This window comes from Gallinula chloropus (assembly GCF_964237585.1).
Source record: "Gallinula chloropus genome assembly, chromosome: 12".
Lineage (NCBI taxonomy): Eukaryota > Metazoa > Chordata > Aves > Gruiformes > Rallidae > Gallinula > Gallinula chloropus.
The window spans coordinates 22,615,757-22,639,281 of record NC_140097.1 but is presented as its reverse complement, the minus strand read 5'-3'; the positions used below and the strand labels follow the sequence as shown (position 1 = coordinate 22,639,281).

At 54.9% G+C, this 23,525-nt stretch overlaps 1 protein-coding gene across 1 annotated transcript in view; it reads right to left on the bottom strand.

Moving 5' to 3' along the window:
• Positions 1-23,525, bottom strand: part of DNAH1 (dynein axonemal heavy chain 1) — a gene marked incomplete at its 5' end in the record, with an annotated part of 81,988 nt that overhangs the window by 21,805 nt on the left and 36,658 nt on the right. Inside the window, 23 exon segments of the mRNA XM_084269502.1 lie at positions 220-391; positions 1,257-1,465; positions 2,585-2,720; positions 3,613-3,809; positions 5,023-5,253; positions 6,804-6,982; positions 8,458-8,496; positions 8,798-8,971; positions 9,696-9,853; positions 11,619-11,779; positions 12,774-12,914; positions 14,875-14,979; positions 15,269-15,424; positions 16,015-16,134; positions 16,769-16,963; positions 17,951-18,128; positions 19,918-20,072; positions 20,507-20,598; positions 20,703-20,889; positions 20,995-21,081; positions 21,529-21,678; positions 21,992-22,105; positions 23,129-23,234. Coding sequence (XP_084125628.1) covers positions 220-391; positions 1,257-1,465; positions 2,585-2,720; positions 3,613-3,809; positions 5,023-5,253; positions 6,804-6,982; positions 8,458-8,496; positions 8,798-8,971; positions 9,696-9,853; positions 11,619-11,779; positions 12,774-12,914; positions 14,875-14,979; positions 15,269-15,424; positions 16,015-16,134; positions 16,769-16,963; positions 17,951-18,128; positions 19,918-20,072; positions 20,507-20,598; positions 20,703-20,889; positions 20,995-21,081; positions 21,529-21,678; positions 21,992-22,105; positions 23,129-23,234 — 3,442 coding nt within the window.

Here is a 23,525-nt window from a genome sequence, read left to right as displayed (position 1 = left end):
GTGTGATGCCCCCAGGGCTTACAAAGAGCTCGTGGGGAGAGGGGGACACATGGCTGTGGCCCCTTCAGTGCACACAAACCCCAAACAGTTCTGTATGTGAATGACTTGGCCATGAAACACCCCTGCTGCTGGGCAGGACCTGTCTCCACCCCCTCCCTGTGTGCACCCAGGGCTGTGGCATATGGGAGCTGGGTGCTGGGTGTTGTGTGTGGCACCCACCATGGCGCTGACATCCTCAGCAGGGGCACCAAGACCTGGGATGTCCTGCAAGGAGTTGGCAGCGACGCACTGCAGGGCTTCTGCCGGCCACTCGTTGAACCAGTCGATGGTGCAGCAGTTGACCAGAGAGGGGAACTGCCTCAGGCGTGAGCGGAACGCTTCTCCCACAGGGCTGAGGGGCAGAGACCGTACAGACACCCAGAGATCAGAGGCTCACAGAGTCACAAGGGGTTGGAAGGGACCCCCAGAGCTCATGGGGTCCAACCCCCTGCCAAAGCAGCTCCCCAGCTCAGATTGCACAGGGCGGCGTCCAGACGGGGCTGGAATCTCTCCAGAGATGGAGACTCCACACCCCCTGGGCAGCCTGTCCCAGGGCTCCCTCACCCTCACTGGGGAAAAGTTCTTCCCCATCTTGCTGTGGAACTTCCTATGCTCCAACTTGCAGCCATTGCCCCTTGTCCTGTCCCCACAGACACTGAAAAGGGGCTGCCCATTCCCCCTGCATCCCATCCTTCAGATATTGATAAACATTCATAAGGTCCCCCCTTAGTCTTCTTTTCTCCAAGCTGAACAGCCTCAGTTCTTTCAGCCTGTCCTCACAGGGGAGATGCTCCAGATGCAAGGGTAAAACAGCTCTCCTGGTTCCCTAGAACCACCCTAAACTCTCACAGAGTAAGGAGGAAGGGAATATACCCAAGGAAGCAGTAGGGGAAGGGAAACAAGGAAGGGAAGCTCAGGCAGCGAGCTGCACATCCTAAAGTGTGCATCCCAGCTCCCTCTTTGGGTGTCCTGGGGCTGTTCTGGAAGCATTCCAATGGTACTGGGGTGTTTTTCCTGGGGAGACATGTGAGGGGTTGGAAACAAATGTGATCTGAAATCTATTTCAGGCTGGTGAGTGTGGAGATTGCACCCCCCAGACCAACACAAGGGCCCCGATTCTTCCACTTGTACTTCCACTGGGAACACCATCTGCCCTCCCACAGCCTCCTGCGAAGGGCACAGAGCTGGGGGACCCCCTCTCCTCCCCCAAACTGTACCTCATGCACAGCACCATGTGGATGTTGCTGCGAACCCGCCCTGCGTATGCAGCCATCAGGTTGGCCTTGGTGGGCTGCTGGCCCAGGTCCCGGAGCACGGGCTTCATGGCTGCCAGGATCTGCTCCTCCTCATCCACGCTGTAGAGATTGGGAATGTCCCCTGAGTTGAGCAGGTTGTTGATATCCTCAAGGAAGGATTCGTTTTTAATCTGATTACAGGGGGAAAAAAGGAAAAGGGAAGTGAAGAGCTGTCCAGGCACATCTCCACAAGCCCCAGTCTCTGCTAGAAGTGTGACCACCTGGCTCCAGTAAAGCTTACCCTGACCCCTGCCCAGAATTCCCAAGTGAACAGGGGGTGCAAGCCTGAGGACAAACCTCCTTCTGCCTGTCTCCTGTCCCCCTGCAGAGCAGGAGAGGGCAGGGCCTTGCTGCCCATCTTGCTGCAGCTGCGACAAGCCACGACGCTGGCCCCTCACTCCTCCAGCACGGGCACCTCCCTGGTAGGGTAAAGCTCATCGATGTGGGAGACAGAGCAATTGCAGGGATGTGTCAGAGCCTGTGGGACGATCTCCCTCCAGAGCTCTGCTCCCCTCTCCACCTTCACTAAGTCAGAAATACACAGCATCCATCCAGCTGACTAAAGGAACCCTCCCCTGCCCTCTGCTCCCACACACGCTTCTCACTGCTGGGGGAAGGATGTGGGAACCAGCAGGATTTGAGAGATGCTCATCTCACTGCTTAGGGTGCTGCCAGAAGGAACTGGGCACCTGTGATAAAGAAGGCACCTATGATAATGAAGGCAGCAGAAAAGCCTAGGGGCACACAACTGGAGTTGCCTTAGTCATCAGCAAGTTACAGCTTACAGTACAAGCCAATGCTGCCTTGTGGAACCAGCAGGCAGAAGGCCCTGAATCCAGTGGTATCTTTGAAGAGAGTCACAGAATTGTAGGGGTTGGAAGGGACCTCAAGAGACCATGGAGCTCAACCCCCAAAGAGCAGCAGTATGTTACTTAGGGCTCCCAGCACCAGTGGTCAGCGCAGGGCTTAGCAGCTGGGTCTAAAACCTCTGATGCCATCAGACCCTTGGATGGAACTGAAGGAGGTTTCCTTGAGTAACAGAAGAACCAGCCCACTCACACAAGGCTCTACTGTCCCTTTAAAACACCACCTTCAGTCTCTGGGGGTCTTTTACGAGATGATGACGGTGGGCTACTTAAGAGATTGAAGTTGTGCCAGCTTTGTATCAAGCTCTGAGGGGATTTACTGAGCTGAGAGATGTGTTTCTGACTCCTCCTGAGATGGAGTCCACCACACTAACACTCCTGTACCTGTGTGTCTACAAACAGGAATGTCTTGGGGAGGTTTTCAAGGCCTGCCTTCATCAAGATCTTCCTCACATCATCTCGCCACTCGGTCATGCCATAATTTTTGGACAGTTCGATCTGGAAACACTCATAATCTGCCCTGAAAGAGAGAGGAGCCTGGGGGTTACAGTGAATCCACTCTTCTGTCAGCTCTGGCCCTGTTGTGGCTCTTCAGGGAGAGGACTGAAGAGAGGTGTTTTCCAGCACTCCCCTGTCCTCATTCAGGGTGCTGAAGCAGAGACACAGGAGCCAGCAGCACAGCTGCCCATGCTGAGAGGGTCATGCTGCTTCCTGGAGCCAGAAGGAGCACCCTGCCATCGGAGGCCGGGTGTTTTCCTAGGATCGAACCCTGCATCTGGAGCTGGAGGAGTTCTCTTCCCCAGCCTCCTGCCCTGGCTCTTCCAAGCTTCCCCTTGAGGCTGTGGCTCTCACCAGTCCCGCTTGCCTGGCTGCCAGCGGCACTCGCTCACTTGTCATTAGCAGCTCCTGCCCTTGTCCAGCTGCTGCCAGCTCCCAGGAAGCAGCCCCACCTCTCCTGGCACTGCTGGGTGCTGCACAGGCTGCTGAGCTGGCTGGGGCTGTGCTGCTCTGGCTCACCTGCTGCTGCCCGCAGATGTAACCCAAGGTACCACCAGGTGAAAGAGCCTGTGGTGTTTGGAGTGTAGATGTGTGTGTAACTGGGCCCTGGCCTGAGTGTTACATAGAATCATAGAATCCCAGCCTGGTCTGGGTTGGAAGGGACCCCAAGGATCACAGAGCTCCAACCCCCTGCCACAGGCAGGGCCACCAACCTCCAGGCCTGGAGCTACACAAGGTTGCCCAGGGCCCCATCCAACCTGGCCTTGAACACCCCCAGGGATGGGGCACCCACCACCTAAAAGCTCAGCAGAGAAACACCTCACTAGTTAGCGGGAAGGGCAGGAAAAGAGCTTCTCTGCAGACAGGCCTGCTGGGGCTGCTCCACGCTGCGTGCATCTGAGTGCAGTACTTACATGTGAGATGCCAGCCTGGTGAGAGACTGTCTCCCACTTCCCCCAACCCCCAGGAGCAGCGCGTTCCCCGCAGCCTGCCGCAGGATCCGGCTGATCCGGCAAACGTGCTGTATCGCGTCCGCGAAGAGCACGAGCTGCAGCTCCGGGCTGTTGGTCTGATTGTAGTCCTCCAGGTAATCCTCAATCACCACCTGCAGCTGTGGGCAGAGAGGCTCACTTGTGGCTATGGGATGAAGCAGTGGTGAGGGCACGGGGTGGCTTTGGGAGGGCAGAGCCTGGTGCTTGGCAGGGCTGAGGGCAGCTGCCCCCTGGGCTGTGGGGAGGTGGGGGTCTGCTCTGCTCCACGCTCCTGGGGGAATGGCTGATACAGCTGTGGGATGGTGACCTGAAGCTAACTCGGGTGAGGGACCAGGTCTGCTCTTGCCAGGTGCTGTTTCCCTGGAGAAACAGCAAGGCAGAGTTCAAGCTGTGATAGCACAGGGGTGCCTGACCTGGCTGCTCCAGGGCCTCCCTCCAGGACAGCTCCCTCACTCTATAGCTGATCACTGCCTGCTGCTGCATCCCGAGGTTAGGATCCTGGCTGCACAGGGTAGGTGCTGGCAGAACACCCGGCTGGCTGCAGGGAAGTGGAGAAGCTCCTCTCCCGGTCCAGCCACTGCACAGAACAGCTGCAGGAGCAACCTCTCCTGCCCCTTCCACGGCTTTCTTCAACAGCACCCTCACTCCAGGGCAGGAGATGGAGCATGAAGACATCTGGGATTTGGTCCTACCCCCTCAGCAACCTCACCATGAACCTGGGTGAGTGACATCAGCCAGAAGGCACACCCTGCCTGGGTGCCAGAGCCTGGAGCACAAGCAGACAGGGCAGCAGCTCGGTATGTGGGGCTGTCTCAGCCGTGCTCCCAGCAGCCAGGGACAATTTGCAAGGGAGCCTGGAATGCTCATCTCATTACCAGCCCTCACAAAGAGCAGAGAGGATGGGATAATCATCTGTTTCTGATAAGGAGTGCAAAGCACACTGCTCATTGCCTTCGCCTAATTACCACTTCCAAAGTAGTCACAGTACCTTCCCCAACAGAGAATCTGGCAGGAACGTTAATTACTTGGAAAGGTCAATTGTGCAGCTCTTAATGGCACAAGTGGCATTGTCTGGGGGTTCTTTCCAGATTCCAGTGCTGAGTGCAGCCTGGCAGGGAGATCTGGCACAGCCGGGCTGCTCCCAGGGTGGCTGTGCAGAGACAGCTCCTTCACCACAACCCCTGTCCCACCAAACACAGCCACTATCCAGCTCTGGAGTAGGAATTCACAGGAGACCCCTGGGTTCCAGATTCCAGACCCCTTCAATTCAAGCAATCCCATGGTTACTGTAACTGTTTTCAGAGGAAGCATCACGATTCCCAGGGTCCTTACCTTCTCCTGGCTCTCAATCGCTCTGTAGAGTCTGACGTTGGCCCCTGGCTCCATGAAGTCCCCAAACAGAACTGACTGGGAGGGGACAACCTCCTCAAAAGTGGTGCCCATCTCCTCCATCATACTCTTCATCAGGTTGTCAAACCAGGTCTGGTCCTCCTTGCTGACCAGGCGATCACAGAAGACCCGGCAGCTCTCGTGGTACCACAGTCTCAGCAGCTGCAGTTTGTTCTGGTGGGAAATCCCAACAGATCACCCCCGTGAGAAAAGCAGGGAAGAACTGGCTGGAGGAAACCTCATTCCCTTCTCTCAAAAGCAACTCTTGTCAAAGAGCTGCTCCACAGAGCTTGTTATGGCTCCAGCTGCCCCCTCCCCTGTTTGTCTGTGTTGGGCCTTCTTCAGGACATTTACACTGCATGGTGGTTGTCCCCACCTCCCCTGCCTGGTTTCAGTTTTACCCTTTCAGAAGATGCTGTGCTTTCTGGAACGATCCTTTTGTTCAGGTGTAACACAGAACCAGGGTCCCAAGTACCTCCCAGTGGTAAGCCATGGCCAGGCTGAGCCAGAGCCTAGCCTTGGGAGAGCCAAGGGGCCAGAAGCCCCTGCTGCTGCGGGCTGGTGACATACAGCATGGCTGTCCCTGCCCATCAGCCCTGAATAGCTGGGCTGTGCTGTGCTGACTCGGTGCCCAAGGGCAGGCTGAGGTTACAGGGGGTGGTGGAGGTGTCTCTTTCCTCCTGGTACTAGGCAATATGGCCAGAGGGAAGCTCACCACAGCATCACAGAACGTCAGGGGTCAGAAGGGACCTCGAAAGCTCATCCAGTCCCACCCCCTGCCAGAGCAGGGGCACCCAGACTAAATCCCACAGGGATGGGTCCAGGTGGGTTTGGATGTCCCCAGAGAAGGAGACTCCCCAGCCTCTCTGGGCAGCCTGTCCCAGGGCTCTGCCACCCTCACAGGGACAAAGTTCCTCCTTACGTTCCCATGGAGCTTCCTCTGCTCCAGCTGCACCCGCTGCCCCGTGTCCTGTCGCTGCCACCCCTGAGCAGAGCCCGGACCCTCACCCTTTACACCTGCATGCACATTGATGAGGTCACCCCTCAGTCTCCTCCAGGCTAAAGAGACCCTCAGCCTGTCCTCATAAGGAAGATGTTCCACTCCATCATCTCAGTGGCCCTATACTGGACTCTTTCAAGTAGTCCCCTGTCTTTCCTGAACTAAGGGGCCCAGAACTGGGCACAATATCCCAGGTGGGGTCTCACCAGGGCAGAGCAGAGGGAGAGAAGGGCCTCTTCTGACCTACTAACCACACCCCTTCTAATACCCCCCCAGATGCCATTGGCCTTCTTGCCCATGAGGGCACAGTGCTGGTCATGGGCATCCTGCTGTCCCCCAGGACTCCCAGGTCCTTTTCCCCTGTGCTGCCCTTGAACAGGTCCATCCCCAACCTATACTGGTCCCTGGGGTTGTTCTTCCCCAGACGCCAGACCCTACTCTTGCCCTTGTTGTATTTCATTACATTTCTCCCCACCCAACTCTCCAGCCTGCCCAGATCTCACTGGATGGCAGCACAGCCATCCTCCCAGCTTTGTGTGGTCAGCAAACTTGCTGTGCACCCCTGAGGGGCTCTGCTAGATCCAGACCTCCAGCCAGACTCCGTCCCATTGACTGCAACTCCCTGACTTGCTGAACAGCACCACAATGCAGCTTCAACAAGACATCGAGGCCTGAACTGGAACACTTCTGGTTTTCCCCTGGTCATGCTGATGGGAGAACTCACCTCAATCTTGCTGGGCTCAGCCATAAGCATGCCCTGGAACACCTTGGAGAGGTCTCTCAGGTTGAAGGTGTAATGTGACTTCGCTGGTGTGGGCAGCAGCTGGGATGTGATGGTCGAGTACACAGAGATAGTGGCGTCAACCAAAGGCTCGTTCAAGTCTGTGACTGCAAGTGCCCCTGCTGCAGAGACAGAACCACAGAACCACAGAGTCACAGGGGTTGGAAGGGACCCCCAGAGCCCATGGGGTCCAACCCCCTGCCAAAGCAGCTCCCCAGCTCATATTGCACAGGGCAGTGTCCAGACGGGGCTGGAATCTCTCCAGAGATGGAGACTCCACACCCCCTGGGCAGCCTGTCCCAGGGCTCCCTCACCCTCACTGGGGAAAAGTTCTTCCCCATCTTGCTGTGGAACTTCCTGTGCTCCAACTTGCAGCCATTGCCCCTTGTCCTGTCCCCACAGAGCACTGAAAAGGGGCTGCCCATTTCCCCCTGCATCCCATACTTCAGGTATTGATAAACAGAGAGGATGCCCAGGTGGTGACTCTGGGATGAGAAGGTCCCAGCGATGCAGGGAAAGGTTGGCCAGAAACACACCCTTCTCCTGCCTTCTTACACAGAGACTGAGTGGGGATGCCCAAGCGCCTGCTTGCTGCAGAGGACAGTTTGCCAATGAGTTTCCCACCCAAAAGGCACCAGATCTGGGCAGGGAAGAATGCATCCCAACAGTTCTGGGATGTTAAGGCTCCACGTACCCCAGGGAGAGAGGAGAGGCTGCCTACCTACAACACTCAGAGGTTTCCCCACTCCCTGAGCAGAGTTAATCCAGGAGGTGCAAGCGCCCTTAGAATCATAGAATCCCAGCCTGGTCTGGGTTGGGAGGGACCCCAAGGATCACAGAGCTCCAACCCCCTGCCACAGGCAGGGACACCAACCTCCAGGCCTGGAGCTACACAAGGCTGCCCAGGGCCTCATCCAACCTGGCCCTGAACACTCCCAGGGATGGGGCCCTTTGCTGAACCACTCTGTGACTCGCTGAGCTCTGCAAACACCCAGCCACTGAGGAGCAATTCCCTGGCCACGGCCTCGTGAGACTCAACCAGCTCCCAGCACAGGGTAAAGGAGTTCTTCCCTTTCTCCTCAAAGGGAAGCTCATTACAGATGCTCCTGGGAAGTGGAGCCATGTGGCACCCTGGTATTTTGCAGGGTGTTTTGTGTAATTTCCCAAACTCTTTCACTCCTTTTTACAGCACAGCTGGGTGCTTCAGTGCACCCCTGAGCTCATGGTCAGGTGCTGATGCCTGTGAACACTGCACACACTCAAAGCTCTGCCTCCCCTCTCAGCCCACTGCTCTCTCACTCCTCCCTCCTGGCAGACCTGCAGATGAGGGCACTTTTGCAAAGATGTTCCTAAATTCCCACCCTGTCAAATGTAAGAGGACTCCTTTCCCTCCAAATGAACCCTTTTATCTGCAATTCTCCCTGCTCAGCTGTCCACAGGCTGCAGCAGCTGGAGAGCAGCAGAAGGCTCTGCTTCCACAGAAGGCTGCTGTCTGGGCAAGTGTCTGTCATGCTGAAAGCACAGGTAAGCTGTGCCCCACTGTGCCCACCAGCCTCTTCTGTTCCAGTCTCTCTCACGTCCTCCTGCTCTTACTTACGCACTGGATCTCGGTGACTTTTTTCTCCCAGGAGCCCAGCTAGAAAGAGACAGAAAAGCAGAGTTATCCTTCAGCTGAGGGAGCAAAGCAATATCTGCATGGCCCATCACCCAGGGGATCCTCTGGGAAAGGTGGAAGCCATGGACATCTTAAGAAACTCTGAAAGCCAAACCTGAAGGTCGCTGATTTGCGACCCAAAGCACCATCAAACCAATGCAAGGTCCAGCTTCCAACACCTCCATCAGACCATCAGTAGGAATTCCTCCCCTTCCCACCCCCCTGTCAGCGAGCTGACTGGTGACAGGAGGAGGAGGAGGTGGCAGGTGTCTGCAGAACTTACCCATCCAGCTGCCCAGGACGGTGGAGAAGATGGTCTTCTTGCTGCTGTCCTCCATCTCCGTGAAGGAGAGGTAATTGAAATGGCGAGTGAGGCGTGGGGTGACGGCATTCCTTCCTCCTCCTGGAGGTCCCATGGCACAGACAAAGTTGATATCTACCAGCTTTCTAAAAGCACCTTGAAGAGCAAGAGATGGGGATCGGGTGTTGTTACTCAGTGTCATGGTTTTACCCCGGCTGAGAGCCGAGATCCACGCAGCTGCCTGCTCTTGGAAGGAAAAGAGCAGGGGGAGAAGTGGGGGGGGCATGAAGGGGAGGGAAGGGAAAAGGAAGGGGCAAGTAACAACCCCAAAACCAAGAAACCAAAAGCCTGTGGGTTGGGATAAGGACAGTTTACTAGAATAGCAGAAAGATAAAATATAACAATGCTGACAGGACTGACAGAGCAAAAAATCTATGAAACTGTTGCTACACAATTCAGTGTCTCACCCAACCCACAGCTCAGGCTGTGCCACCCAGAGCTGTCCCAGAACCCAACCGTCACCCAAAAACCGTGCGTCCTGGAGCCGCCCCCTCCTCCTCCCATCAGCCCCCCTTTATACTGAGCATGATGGAATTGGCATGGAATACTCTCTTTGGCCAGTTTGGGTCACCTGTCCTGGCTTCATCCCCTCCTTTCTCATGAACAGAGAAACATGAAGAGCTGAGAAAGCCCTTGACTGCTTGACACAACTAAAACCATCAGGGTGTTACCAGCACTTTTCACTGTAACCCTCAAACACAGCATCCCACCCGCTGCTACCAAAGAAGTTAACTCCATCCTGACCCAAACCCAGGACACTCAGATCCCCCAGCACCCCCCCTCCCTGCCCCCAGCGTGGGTCGACCTGCCTGAGCCGTACCGATCTGCCTGCGGTCGTACCAGCCGCCGTGGTCCAGCCACTGGCGCAGCAGCTCCAGGGGCGGCTGGGCGCCGTACTGCTCCAGCACGGGCATGTTCAGGTCATCAATGAAGAAAACGAAGCGCCGCCCCACCGGCGGCCCGAACACACCCTTCCGCCTGCAAGGGCACAACCTGGGTCAGCAGTTCTCCAGAGGCTTCCTGGGTCAGCAGTTACAGCCATCACAGGATGTGTAAGGTTGGAAGGGACCCTCGGAGGTCACCTAGTCCCAGCCCTGCAGTGAGCAGGGACATCTTCGCTAGAGCAGGTTGCTCAGAGCCCCATCAAGCCTGACCTTGGATATCTTCAGGGATGGAGCCTCCACCACCTCTCTGGGCAACCTGTGCCAGTGATCCACCACCTTCATATTGAAGAACTTTTTCCTAATATCCAACCTGAATCTCCCCTTTTCCAGTTTAAAACCATCATCCCTCATCCTATCGCTCCCTGCCCTTGGGAACAGTTCTTCCCAGCTTCCCTACAGGCACCTCTCAGGGACTGGAAGGGGCTATAAGGTCTTCCCAGAGCCTTCTCTTCTCCAGGCTGAACCAGCCCAACTCTCAGCCTGGCTTCACAGCAGAGCTGCTCCAGCCCTTGGGTCATTTTTGTGGCCTCCTCTGGACATGCTCCAAGATGTCCATGTCTTTTTGTGCTGAGGGCTCCAGACCTGGACACAGCACTCCAGGTGAGGTCCCCCCAGAGCAGAGCAGAGGGGACAATCCCCTCTCTCATCTGCTGCCCACACTCCTGGGGATGCAGCCTGGGATGGGGTTGGCCTTCTGGGCTGCAGATGCACATTGGTGGCTCCTGTCCAGCTTCTCACCCATGAGTGCCCCCAAGTCCTTTCCCTCAGGGCTGATTCCCAGCACATCATCTCCTGACTGTATGGATAACGGGGGTTGTCCCGACCCAGGGACAGGGCCTTGTGCTGGGGTTTGCTGACTCTCCTGAGGTTCCTCTGAGCCCACTTCTCCAGCCTGGCCAGGTATCCTTATGCTTATGCTCCATATACCTCTATATGGGTCTCTGCATGGAAAAGATCCAGAGCAATGACCAAGGTAACGGCTTCTTTCCAGACACCAGTGAAACTCTGTCTGCTTATGCACAGTGTGGTGGATGAACGGGTGCAAATGGAAGCACAGCTGGAGCCCACACATCTCAGAAGCTTCAACCCAGTGGCTGACCAGGGAGGACAGGGGGAAGCTCACCCATTGACCAGGGAGGACAGGGGGAAGCTCACCCAGGAGGACCAGGAGGATGGAGGGAAGCTCACCCATTGACCGGGAGGACAGGGGGAAGCTCACCCATTGACCGGGAGGACAGGGGGAAGCTCACCCATTGACCGGGAGGACAGGGGGAAGCTCACCCAGGAGGACCAGGAGGACGGAGGGAAGCTTACCCATTGAGCAGGGAGGACAGGGGGAAGCTCACCCATTGACCAGGGAGGACAGGGGGAAGCTCACCCATTGACCAGGGAGGACAGGGGGAAGCTCACCCATTGACCAGGGAGGACAGAGGGAAGCTCACCCATTGACCAGGAGGACAGGGGGAAGCTCACCCATGGGCAGCAGGGCAGGGGGTTACCAGCCACGTTTTCCCCCTTAGGGGTTCCTGATCCCACACAGGGTTGATGGTGAAATGCAGTACTTTTGGAGTAACTGTACCTGGAGGACTTTTCAGAGCCTCATTTATCCTTCCCACCTTCCTGCCTCTGTATCAAGTTATCACTGAGGCTCATGATCCCGTCAGATTTGCTCTGGGCCCTGTTTTTTATCTACAGCTGTATGTGCTTGGGGCTCCTTTGGGTCTTGGGATGAAACTAAGTGACCAAGCTGGCCCTGAGCTCAGGGATACTGCCCGTGCCAAGGCAGGGAGGAAACCTGCCTCTTGTCCAGCTTGCTGTCGATGAGCTCCTGGGTCTGGCTGGCAGAGGTGCGTGCTGAAAACGTCAGGAAGTGGGTGATGTATCTGAGAGGGAAGTTCTTCAGAAGCTTGTCTGTTATTGTGAGAGTCTTCCCCGTGCCAGTGGGACCGATACAGAGCACCTGGAAGCACAATGGGCAATGCAGCATCCCATAGGCAGACACCCATGTTTCCCAGCTCCAAGGCTTGCAGGAGGAAGCGCTGGCTGCTGCTCACTGGGCAGCCAAGGGCTGCAGGAGGGCAGCTGCTCAAGGGAATGGATCTCTGTGCTGAAGGAATCACAGAACCACAGAGCTCTAGGGGTTGGAAGGGACCCTCAGAGCTCATGGGATCCAACCCCCTGCCAAAGCAGCTCCCCAGCTCATATTGCACAGGGCAGCGTCCAGATGGGGCTGGAATCTCTCCAGAGATGGAGACTCCACACCCCCTGGGCAGCCTGTCCCAGGGCTCCCTCACCCTCACTGGGGAAAAGTTCTTCCCCATGGTGCTGTGGAACTTCCTGTGCTCCAACTTGCAGCCATTGCCCCTTGTCCTGTCCCCACAGACACTGAAAAGGGGCTGCCCATTCCCCCTGCATCCCACACTTCAGATATTGATAAACATTCATAAGGTCCCCCCTTAGTCTTCTTCTCTTCAGGCTGAACAGCCCCAGCTCACTCAGCCTTTCCTCACAGGGGAGATGCTCCAGGCCCTTCATCATCTCTGTCCCTCCTCTGGACTCTCTCCAGGAGATCCCTGTCTTTTTTATCCCAGGGAGCCCAGAACTGGACACAACACTCCAGGTGGGGCCTGATCAGGGCAGAGGGAGAGGTATCTCACCAAAGCAGTGTGAAATGGGACTATAGCAAACAGGTGAAGAGGGATGGTGATGGGCTGTCATCATGGTGTGGGGAGGAGACTCCCAGTTGCAGTGGGGAGCTGATTCCTTCTTGCTCTGGCATGGTGCTGAAGGGAGAACACCCACTGCTCAGGCTTGGCTTTGGAGCAGAGAAACACAAACCCACAAGACTGGGAGATACACTAAAGGTGTCAGGCAGCTGTCAGGGTCTGACCCCATGGGGAGAGGGGAAGGAGCCCTGCTGAATCAAAGAATCACAGACAAGGCTGGGCACGTACTGGCTTGTGGTTGGTGAGCAGCAGCTCCAGCAGATGGGCCAGTCGGACCGTGTTCATCGTGGGCACGATAATGTCACAGAAGTTGGTCTCAGGAACCATGGTGAACTTTGCTGTAGGATCCAGCCACTTCTCCCAGCACACCTGAAAGTATTGCTGTGTTTAGAGGGGGCAGTTGCATCTCTCCCCCATGGGAACAGGAAAATGGCATCTCTGGTGTGTTTTCCCCATCACAGCTCCCCTAGGATGGTAGCTCAGATTCTGATGGGGAATTCTGGTTTCCAGCCTCTCTGTGTAGTCTTGCCATCCCCACCTCCCTGCACGGCAAGGGCTGTGAGTGCCTGACTCCTCTCTGCTGGGAGGGAGGCAGCCCAAGGGTTAGAGGTCACTGGCCCTGCACCAACGAACCTGCCCTGTTCTGAAAACAGGGATCAAAGGGCAAGGGAACACTTGTGATATCTGCCGGAATGGGAATACTGCCCCACGCTGACCTCCCCTGGTAAGTGCCCCCACGGTGGGAGGCCAGAACGGGCTTAGCTGGGATCCTACATCCCTCCCTGCCACTGCCTGTGCTGCACTCAGAGGCTCAGGGAAGTTCTGGGCTTGTACAAGATACAGGCGATCTGTGTGAGGATGAGGGCACAGGCTGACCTCCCAGAGGGCCCTGCACAAGCATGACAGAGGGTTTGTCACAGAAAGGTACATCCCTGACCATTCTGTGTGGCCTGCTCACAGCGATGCTGCTGGCAGCTCCCGCTAAGTGCCTGATGTTCACACAGGGCTCCTCACCCTGCTCAGTAAGAAGGGGAAGCCTTTCTCCTCTTTTCCCCCTTTTCCATCCCTTTCTCACCAGCCTGGTGGCTGTTGGTCAGGTGGGCCTTGCACAGCCTCCTGCCCTGCAGTCCCCTGGCCTGTTTCTCTGCAGACTGGGCTTTACACAGTTCTGCTGCACATGGCTTTCTCACAGGGTCCCTTCCCTCTGAGCCTCTCCCTGTCCTGCAGCACCCACACCTGGGGAGCTCTCTCACTCTCCTAAGCGCTGGCAGAAGCACCCAGGTCTGAACTGACCAGCCCTGGGCTCAGAGGCTGAAAAGATCTGCTTCATGACCAGGAGGGCAACACCGCCTTCATAGAATCATAGAATCATAGACTGGTCTGGGTTGGAAGGGACCCCAAGGGTCACAGAGCTCCAAGCCCCTGCCACAGGCAGGGACACCAACCTCCAGGCCTGGAGCTACACAAGGCTGCCCAGGGCCCCATCCAACCTGGCCTTGAACACCCCCAGGGATGGGGCACCCACCCCCTCTCTGGGCAGCCTGTTCCAGCCCCTCACCACTCTCTCTGTAAAAAACTTCCCCCTAATATCTAATCTAAACCTTCCCTCCTTCAGCTTTAGTCCATCCCCCTTGTCCTGCCATTATCTGCTCTTTTAAAAAGTTGAATCCCCTCCTGCCTATAAGCTCCCTTCAGGTACTGGAAAGCTGCAATGAGGTCCCCCCACAGCCTTCTCTTCTCCAGGCTGAACAAGCTCAGTTCCCTCAGCCTCTCTTTGTAGGGCAGGTGCTCCAGCCCTCTAATCATCCTTGTGGCTCCTCTGAACCCTCTCCAACAGTTCCACATCCTTCTTGTATTGGGGGCCCCAGATCTGGACACAGGACTCCAGATGGGGCCTCAGGAGGGCAGAGCAGAGAGGGACAATCCCCTCCCTGTCCCTGCTGCCACCCCTCTCCTGATGGAGCCCAGGATACCATTGGCCCTATGAGCTGCCAGAGCCACTGCTGGCTCATGTCAAGCTTCTCATCCACCACAATCCCCAAGTCCTTCTCAGCAGGGCTACTCTCAAGAAGCTCTTCTCCCAGTCTGGATCTGTGTCTGGGGTTCTTCCAGCCCAAGTGCAACACCTGACACTTGGCAGTGTTGAACCTCATTAGGTTCCCCCAGGCCCATCTTCCTTCAGTGGAAGCTTGGCTTCACTTCACACATTCCCTCTTGGGATCCTACAGGCCTTTGAGGGGATGAGGGGATCCTACCAAACCCCACAGGACTCTCTCACTTCCTGGTTCCTCCCCCCAGGTCTCCCAGCTTGGGGTTAGAAGTGTTTTACCTCTCTAACGACCTCCTCATCCAGATCATCTTCAGCACCGCTGAGCCCTGTGTCACAGAGTTTATAGTCATAAACCAGGCCTTCCTCTGGGAAAAGTAACCGGACCTGTGGGAATAAAGCTGTGGTAAACCTGGCTGCCACTCAGCTGAATCCCCCCCAGGATCCACACTACTGCAGGGAAGGCTTTAGTAACAGCATGCTGCCAGATCAGGGAGGTCACATCTCTCTTCCAGATCCTCCAGCTCCAGATGCCCCCTGAAGTTTGAAGCAGACCTGGCATGCCAGACCCCACAAGGAAACCCAGGCAAACCTTCAGCCATTCAACAAGCCCTGACCTCCATTCCTCACACTTAGTTTCTCTACAACATACAGGGTCTGCTGTGCCTTTACTCACCTTTTCCTTTGCCATCTTCTCCCTCAACCACAAGCTGAAGGCTACACGGCCTTGGGAATCTCCAGTAGCGCCCACACTCCAGACCAAGGCAAAGATAAACCAGGGTTCAATCAGCTCTCCAACACGAGCTGCCTTCTGGGGCATCATCCTAGTTCCCTGAGGACCAGAGAAGAGCAGAAGGGAAATTCTCAGGCATGGCTTCTTAATGTGCTGTGGTAAATCCAGCTTCTACACAGCATTTTCTAGCCAGTTTTTCACAGGTCTCCTTAATGGATTCTGTGGCTTCAAACTTGCTGGTTCACTGGTGCACTTGAGAGACTCCCCTGGCTGAGCTAACGTCACGCAACAGGAGCTGAGAGAAGAATTTAGTCTTTGTTTTTTAATTTGAAAGTTGTCCAGCCTTCTCAATACCCATCCTCAAAGGACTTGCAATCTGAAGTACATTGCTGCTTAGCTCTGATCTCTGGTTTCCACTCCTCCAATTCCCTCCACTATAAATAAAAGCGAACCTCCTCCCTCCAGCCTGGCAAGCACAGAGCTTATCTGTTGCTCTTTCAGCAGGCAAAGCATAATCCTTTCAGGTTTACCTGTGCTTTGCAGGATGTGGCATTACTTTCTGGCACGTAGGTGAGCTCCAGCATGGCCTGTCTGCACTCACACCTTGTTCTCTGGTGACTAACCCTCTGGGACTTAATGCCCTTAAGAGTTCCAGGCACACAGAAGTGAGAGTGGGAGAAAAATCCTACCTCAGTGGGAATGAAAGGCTGAAATAAGCATTCCAGGAGCATGAGGAGGCTCCTTGTGAGGTTACTGTCCGTTGAGGCAGTTATCTCCTTCACAGACTGCCGCACAAAGCCGATGGCCTCCTGCAAGGAGAGGCAGGAACAGCTCAGTGTCACCATCCAACACATTCACCTTGAGCTTTGGGTTCTGCTTTGGCATCACCTCCCCACAGGCCACGTTTGTCAGGGAGGATGTGCCTGAGAAGGCCACCGTTTCCCACTGCAGCCCCAGTACCACTGTCCTGACTGGAGGGAAGCCAGTCAAACCCTTTGGTTTAGTCTTAACCACAAGAAGCCTCTGGGCCTGCCTTCCAGTTCTGCCTCTAGCTCTCTCCCTTCAGAGCTTGATTTCCTTTACAGCTCTGGGTTACTCACTAAAAGAGCGGCTTAGGAGCAGAGTAGGAGTAACAAGACCCATTCTTACAACCTTCTCCCTTGAGTAGACCCACTGGAAGCACCAGGGATAATTTTGCCCAGAAGATAATTTAAAACAGAAATAAATCAAACTGTGATGAGCAATAAAACTACCTCCCATCTGGTGGCTCTGTGAATGGCCCCTCTTAAACCAGGAAATTCACAGAGAACTTTGAAAGGTTCCCACAATGGCACTTAAATCCAGGCCTAGGCAAGTCTGGCCTAGTTGAGATCTCAGTTGAAAAGCTCCAAACCATGGAAGGGCTGGAACGGGTGGAAGGGCTGGAATGGCATGGTAGTTCACCTTGAGGAATCTCCTGAAGAGAGATGCTAGCTGCTCTGAGAAGGGCTGCAGGATGCCTGGGATCTTCTTCAGCCAGCACTCGATGAAGGGCTCCAGCCCCAAGATGCTGGGCTCCAGGTAAACCATGCCACAGCGGGACACTGTGGCAGGGGAAGCAACAGCCAGATCCTGGACTTCAAACATCATGGTCATGCTCTGGAAATCGCAAAAGGAGAGAAAGCCAAGGCCTTCCAGCAAAATTTGGTGAAGCTGAAATGTTGCCCTTTGTTGCAGAAGCCCTTTATTTGTTGCATTTATGTGGCTGTGGTGGTTTGGCCCTGGCTGGAGGCCAGACACCCACCAAAGCCGCTCTGTCACTGCACTTCTCAGCTGGACAGGGGAGAAAATACCTACTGAGAGGCTCAGGAGTCAAGACAAGGACAAGGAGAGGTCATTCTGCAATCAGTGTCACAGGTAAAGGACAGCAAACTCTCTAATTGATGGCCCTGCCCTGCACCCCCAGTGACACCAGAGTCTGGTGATGAAGAGTGTGACCAGATCTTAGAGCACCTCCCCGCATCCCTCCCTTCTTAGCAGACTTTATTCATGATTTTGGTCCCTTCATCTCACCCTGTTGTAGCACAGGGAGGGGCAGGGACTGGTGGAATGGGGGTTTAGGTCAGTTCCTCACAAGTTGGTTTCCTTCTTGGCCTGTGGTGGGGGTGGGGTCATTCATTCCTCACCCCCTTCCCCTGCTGCACTGTGGGGTCCCACCCACAGCAGACATTCCTCCACCAACTTCTCCAATGTGAGCCCTTTCCCACAGGGCTTGAGCTTCTCACTCCCTTCTCCTGCAGTTTTTTCCTCCTCACTGTGATTCCCAGAGGCCATCAGTGATGGGCTTGGCCTTGGTCATCAGTGGGTCCAACCTTGAGTTGGCTGGTGTTTGCTCTGTTGGGCCTGGAGGAAGCTCCAGATGCTTTTTGCCACCCCTGCAGCCCCCCTCCTCCACCAGAACCCCACCAGAACCCAGCCACACCAAACCACAACAGCAGCACAGCAGAGGTCTGGCCAGCTCATGGCTGCTACTGAGACACCAATTTCCATACAAGTCCCTCACAGAGATCAAGTGGAAGGGAAAAGCCAAGTCTGTTCTAAGAGGGACAAGGACAACAGGCAGCAAAAGCAGGAGGGATGAGTTACCTCTGTCAGCTTGATGATTTCCCCTGAGCTGAGACACAGCTTCTTGTTGTCATCTAACACCGTGTTCATGTTCTCAATCCACAGAGCATCAACTGGCCCATCAAACATGTACCACTTCTTGCTGGTGTCAGTGGCCGCAGCGCCGCGCCGGATGAGTGAGGAAAGGATCCCATCTGTCCTGCAAGGTGGAAGGAAGGCAGGGCTTGGCACCTTCTGGTTCTGCTGAAACCAATGGCAAGGTTTCTACCATAGAGCAACAGAGCCAGACTCTTCCCCTGGTTCATGTGCCCAAGGATACCTGTGCCTCACCTGTTGGGGAGCTACAGAAAAGGCCATCTCATCCTTCCTCTTACTGAGATGTGTATCTCAGCCTGAGAGGCACCACGAGGCAGCTCCTATGGGCATTAGGACCTGGACTTCATGTCATACAACTATATAATGACAGGCTTCCCTTTAACATCTCTGTCCCAGGGCAAAGGAGGGACCTTGCTAGCACTCAGATCAGGTTGTAGGTGGGCTCTCACTCTCTGGAAGTGCCTCTTTTGTGCTGACTGTAAAGGGACACTCAGGACAACTACTCTGCTCTGAGAGGATGAATCCAAGGTAAAGAACATGACTCTACCCTCTTTATAACAGAAACTCCCCCTGTCAGCTACCTGTGACCCACCTGGGGGGTGCTGGAGCTGGTGAACACCAGACACACAAGGAACACTGGCTGTTGACCAGTCTGCACACAGAAACCTGGCATGCAATTCCTTTCCAGGGCCAGGACTCAAGTCCCATTATTAAATAATTAGTTGTTATGTTGATAGTGCTGGTGGATTCCAGGGTATGTTACTGAGACCAAGGGTCAGTGCCAGAGCTCAGCTCGTCTCAGCATGGATCTGTCTGTCAAGACATTCTATGTGGCTCCTGTATTTCTCTTCTTGTGATGGTGATGTGCCTGTGTGCTGCCAAATCACATCCTAAACAAGCTGTAGAGCTGAACTGGAACATCCTATTAAAGGTCCTTGGATAAGGATGTGCCAGAGCCTGGGCTGGGAGCTCTGATCCCCGGTGTCAGTAACATTTCCTCGCTCATGCTTCTCCCAGAGGCAGCTGGTTTCATATCTGTTTAGTTTCCCTGGCTGTAACACAGTCTCAGCTTCCCCTAAGCAAGCAGAAGGTGACAGGGCCAAGGGGAGATTCACACTGCTTCTCACACCTTGGCTTCTGGACAAAGCGAGCTGCCAAGTCAGCCTCAGGTCACAAATGGAAAGGGAAGCAGTAGGAGCTGGCTGGCAAGGGGCAAGCAGGCTACTGGTTCCCACTTTGAACCATGTTAGTGAGCAGGAGTCCTGGCAACTGGAATGAAATGCCCCTTTATGCCCAGAAGTCATCCTGCATCACCCAAAGCCATCAGTGTGTTTACACAGAGCGATTCAAGCGTGCAGCACAGAGGTGACTTCAGAAGCAAAGGGAGTGTTTTTAAGCTGCTGTAGCTCAGAGCAGGGGCACGTGCTCCAAAGCAGCCCAGTGACTCCCTGGTACACAGTGTGATGCTGCCAGCTGAGCTGCACCAACTGCCTGGGCACGTGCTGGCAGCTGGGCAGGCACACAAGGGAAGATGTCAGCTCACATCACCACTGGCTGCTCTAGCTCAGCAAGGGGAAGGGAAGGGAAGGGAAGGGAAGGGAAGGGAAGGGAAGGGAAGGGAAGGGAAGGGAAGGGAAGGGAAGGGAAGGGAAGGGAAGGGAAGGGAAGGGAAGGGAAGGGAAGGGAAGGGAAGGGAAGGGAAGGGAAGGGAAGGGAAGGGAAGGGAAGGGAAGGGAAGGGAAGGGAAGGGAAGGGAAGGGAAGGGAAGGGAAGGGAAGGGAAGGGAAGGGAAGGGAAGGGAAGGGAAGGGAAGGGAAGGGAAGGGAAGGGAAGGGAAGGGAAGGGAAGGGAAGGGAAGGGAAGGGAAGGGAAGGGAAGGGCTTGTACTTTACCATTCATGTGTTAGCAAGTTGAACTCTCCATAGAGCTGGCCCATTGTGATGGATTTGGGGTTGAGGACAAAGCAGCTGACGGCTTCGTAGTTGCCGCCGCTGGCCGTAGGCTGACCAGCCAGGGAGGTCAGTGCAGCTGCCAGCACTTGGTAGCTCTGCAGAATGGGGACAGCAGGAGAGATCACTGCCAGGGCTCCACAGCAACAAAGGGCAGTGAGAAAGGAGGTGGGGTAAAGGATATGGTAGTAAGGAGCTGCCTGGCTGTGCTGACAGAACTAGAGCACCCCAGAAGGAAGTGAGATCTCCCGTGCAAGAGGCCTGGAGCATCTCCAGGTGCTGAAGGATGTCTCAGCTTCAGAAATCTACAGCAGAACTAATCAACCTCAGTCTAATCTCCCAACTGGGAAGAGTGAGCTAAGAATAGGCTTCCCCCAGCTACAGATCAATACTAACAGGCAGCATCCTGGTCCCCTGACTTCTATCTGAGAGAAGCTGGAAAGGCTGGAGCACCAGTCTTCTGTGCAGCTTCACCCTCTGCATCACTAGGTGGGCAGTGGGCTGCTGGGGCAGCGCCCTGTCTCACCCATACCTTTGTCTTCCCAGAGCCTGTGGGCCCCACCAGCATAACGCCGTGCCGAACCACCGTGGTTTCATAGAGCTGGATGCACTTGGTCACAAAACCTGCAGAGGAAGAGGAGGTGGAGTGGGTCTGTCTCTGTCCTAGAGCAGAGCACTGGACTAAAAGCCCAGGCCCAGGGGAACTGGTGGAGAACCTGTCCCCTCACCATCAACGTCCTTCAGATTCTGCTTGATGCAGGACTGGCGGATGGCTTCTTCCAGGACACCGTAATCAACAGGCTTATCTCTGATCTTGGGAAAGAGATCTGAGACAATGCCACTGAAGAGCTTGAGGTCATCCTGCAGGAATTTGGGTATGTTGGCATCCCTGATAGCCCGCAGGCAGATCAGCTCCTGCAAAGATGTCAGAACTCAGGACTTGAAAGATCCTGTCTCTCTTAGGTGGCTGCAGAAGAGGCCACACACCTCTGTGACAGCGTGAAGTGGAAGGACATTTACCTCATTCATAGTAGGGTTCTCTCTTTTGAGGTTGCCAGCTGTGGAGATGACAGTCTTCACAGCTCTCATCCCAAAGTCATAGTGGTCCTGGAAAAGGCACAGAGGAAACAATGTCATCAGACACAGGAGCATCACATAAAGGGTGAACCTCTGCGTGCGCTCAGCCAGCGGAGGAGAAAGATTTACACCTTCAGAAGAACTGCTCCTTCATCTGAGTCTGCTCTCAGGAGCCTTCAAACAAGCACGTGTCCTCAGCTGTACAGACTATGTGTGAGGAAGACAAGAGTAACTGGATGATGAAAGACCCTAGGTGGAGGGAGGAGGTGGCAGGGCTGCTTGGCTCAACTGTCCTGCCATTTTAATCTAACTGAGGTGAATGCAAGTCCAGCCACAGGAGGAGAAACGTGAATTAGAGAGGAAAGGGGTAGATGAAGAAGGGGATTGTGCCCTTTTTGTGATACAAGGCGCCAAGAGGACCATCCAAGTACTTTGTGCCTAGGCTGAGAAAACATTCATGGACATTGAGGAATCTACCTGGGTGCTGAGCTGCTCTGACAGGAGCTTGAATGTTGTGGTGATCTTCTTTGCAAGGACTTTGGCTTCATTAAACCCAAAGGAGTAGAGTGAGATCTCAGCAATCATGGAGTAATCTGGGACCATCATGGCCACGGGACGAAAGAGCGCCTGAAACATACAGTTCCAGCCCAAGATCAGAATGCTGCTGTGCCCTCCTTCTTCCAGCAACTGAGAAGACTGGGTACCTATCCCAGGCTGTTTAGAGGACACAGCCCCAGTGTGCCTGACACCTGCCAGGGTAGCAGCCCTGCAGACTGCAATCAGCTGAGTGCCCTTTACTGACAGACGTGATTCAGATCTCAAAATGATCCTGGGAACTTTCCAACAGCACCATGTCCCAAGCCTTGTCACGGCCACACTGGTGGCCTGGTAGCACCCAGCACCTGTAGCACCCCCCCACTTCTGTCTTTGCCCCTCTCACCTTCAGGTTGTCGGGCAGGGCAGTGCGCCCCGCGTACCCGGGGTTCATGGTGATGAAGACTGCACAGGATGGCACCAGCGGGATCTCCGTGCCTTCAAACATGAAGCGATCCACCTGGAACGTGTAAAGCATGGTCATGTCACAGCACAGAGCCTGACCTACAGATCACACTGTGTAGCAGAACCTTCTGAGAGGAGAACAATGGGGTTCAGGAGTTAAATCCCCAAGCAGAGACACACAGCTGCCCACAACCACAGTGACTCCATCTGGGCCCAGTGCAGGAATCCAGTATTACCAGCAGGACTTTCCCCTCAGACACTGGGGCTGTGGAAAGGTTACTGATAGGTTACTTTATTGGTTTTCCTTTTTGGCTGTTGAACAGACTCTGTCCCCCCAGACATAAACAAGCATCTTGCCATTTACTATGCAGTAGAGTTCAGACCTGAACTAATTCTGGGAAAAGAGGAATCTAAATCCTTTCCAAAGCTGTGTAGGCAGTCATTTCAGATGGGGGATGAAGTAATGGGGAAGAATTCACACACAGCAAGTTTCTAATTCTAAGTCAAAGTCAAAGAGATTCAGGTCTTAACCCCACTGAGTCCCCAGCAAGCAAAGCAGAGGCTAGCTGCTAGCCTGGCTGTTAGCTGAGCCCCTCTGCAAAGCTGAGGACTGGCTTTCCATCACATCTTTGGGTTTGGTACCTCTGCACACATGGGGGTTTGTGAACCCACTAAAAGCCAGCTAACAGTTAGACACATGTGGTGCTGAGCGACTCCTGGCAGAGCACTGGCTGCCTTCATCACAGCTCACACGTGGGTCTGTCCCGGCGCGCCTCTCACCCCAAAGCCTGCCAGCACTGCAGCTCAAGCTGAGCAGGACTTGAGAGTGTGGGCAACTGTGGCAGCACAGACTGGGGTGAGGTGACAAACCCCACTCAGGATGGTGACTGTGAAACAGCCTGATATGCTGTGCAGCAGCTTGGGCATCCCTCACACCTCTTCAGGCTCCGGTACGTCTGAGCCACCCCGGAGCAGGTGAGCTGGTCCTGTGTGGATGCAGGTGAAGACAAGGACTTGCCTAGACTAGCTCCAGGGGAGGCTTTTGGTCTGCCTTTGCATCCCCCTGTTCGTTACATACCCTCTGCTGCTGGGCTTTCTGAATGGTTGTGATCTGCTGGGCCACCACCGACAGCACCTCGATATCGATGCGGTTGAACTCATCGAAGCAAGCCCACGCGCCAGAGCTGGGCAGGGAGGGAAAAGGGGGGAAATCAGGAGCACTGAACAGGAGTCAGATGTTCAGTGAGATGGAGAAATCGTAAATCCACATCCTGGGGAGGCCACACAGAGATAAGAAATGAACCTAAAAGGCCCCTAATATCCCAGAGCAGGTAGTGACACAGCCACGGTGTACTTGCACAGTGGAAGGGACACACCACCCACGTTGCAAATCTGGGCTTGAAAGAGATGGCACATTGAACTCCTGTTCTGTACCTGAGCTGTGTAAGTGTAGCAGACAGAATTCACACAGCTCT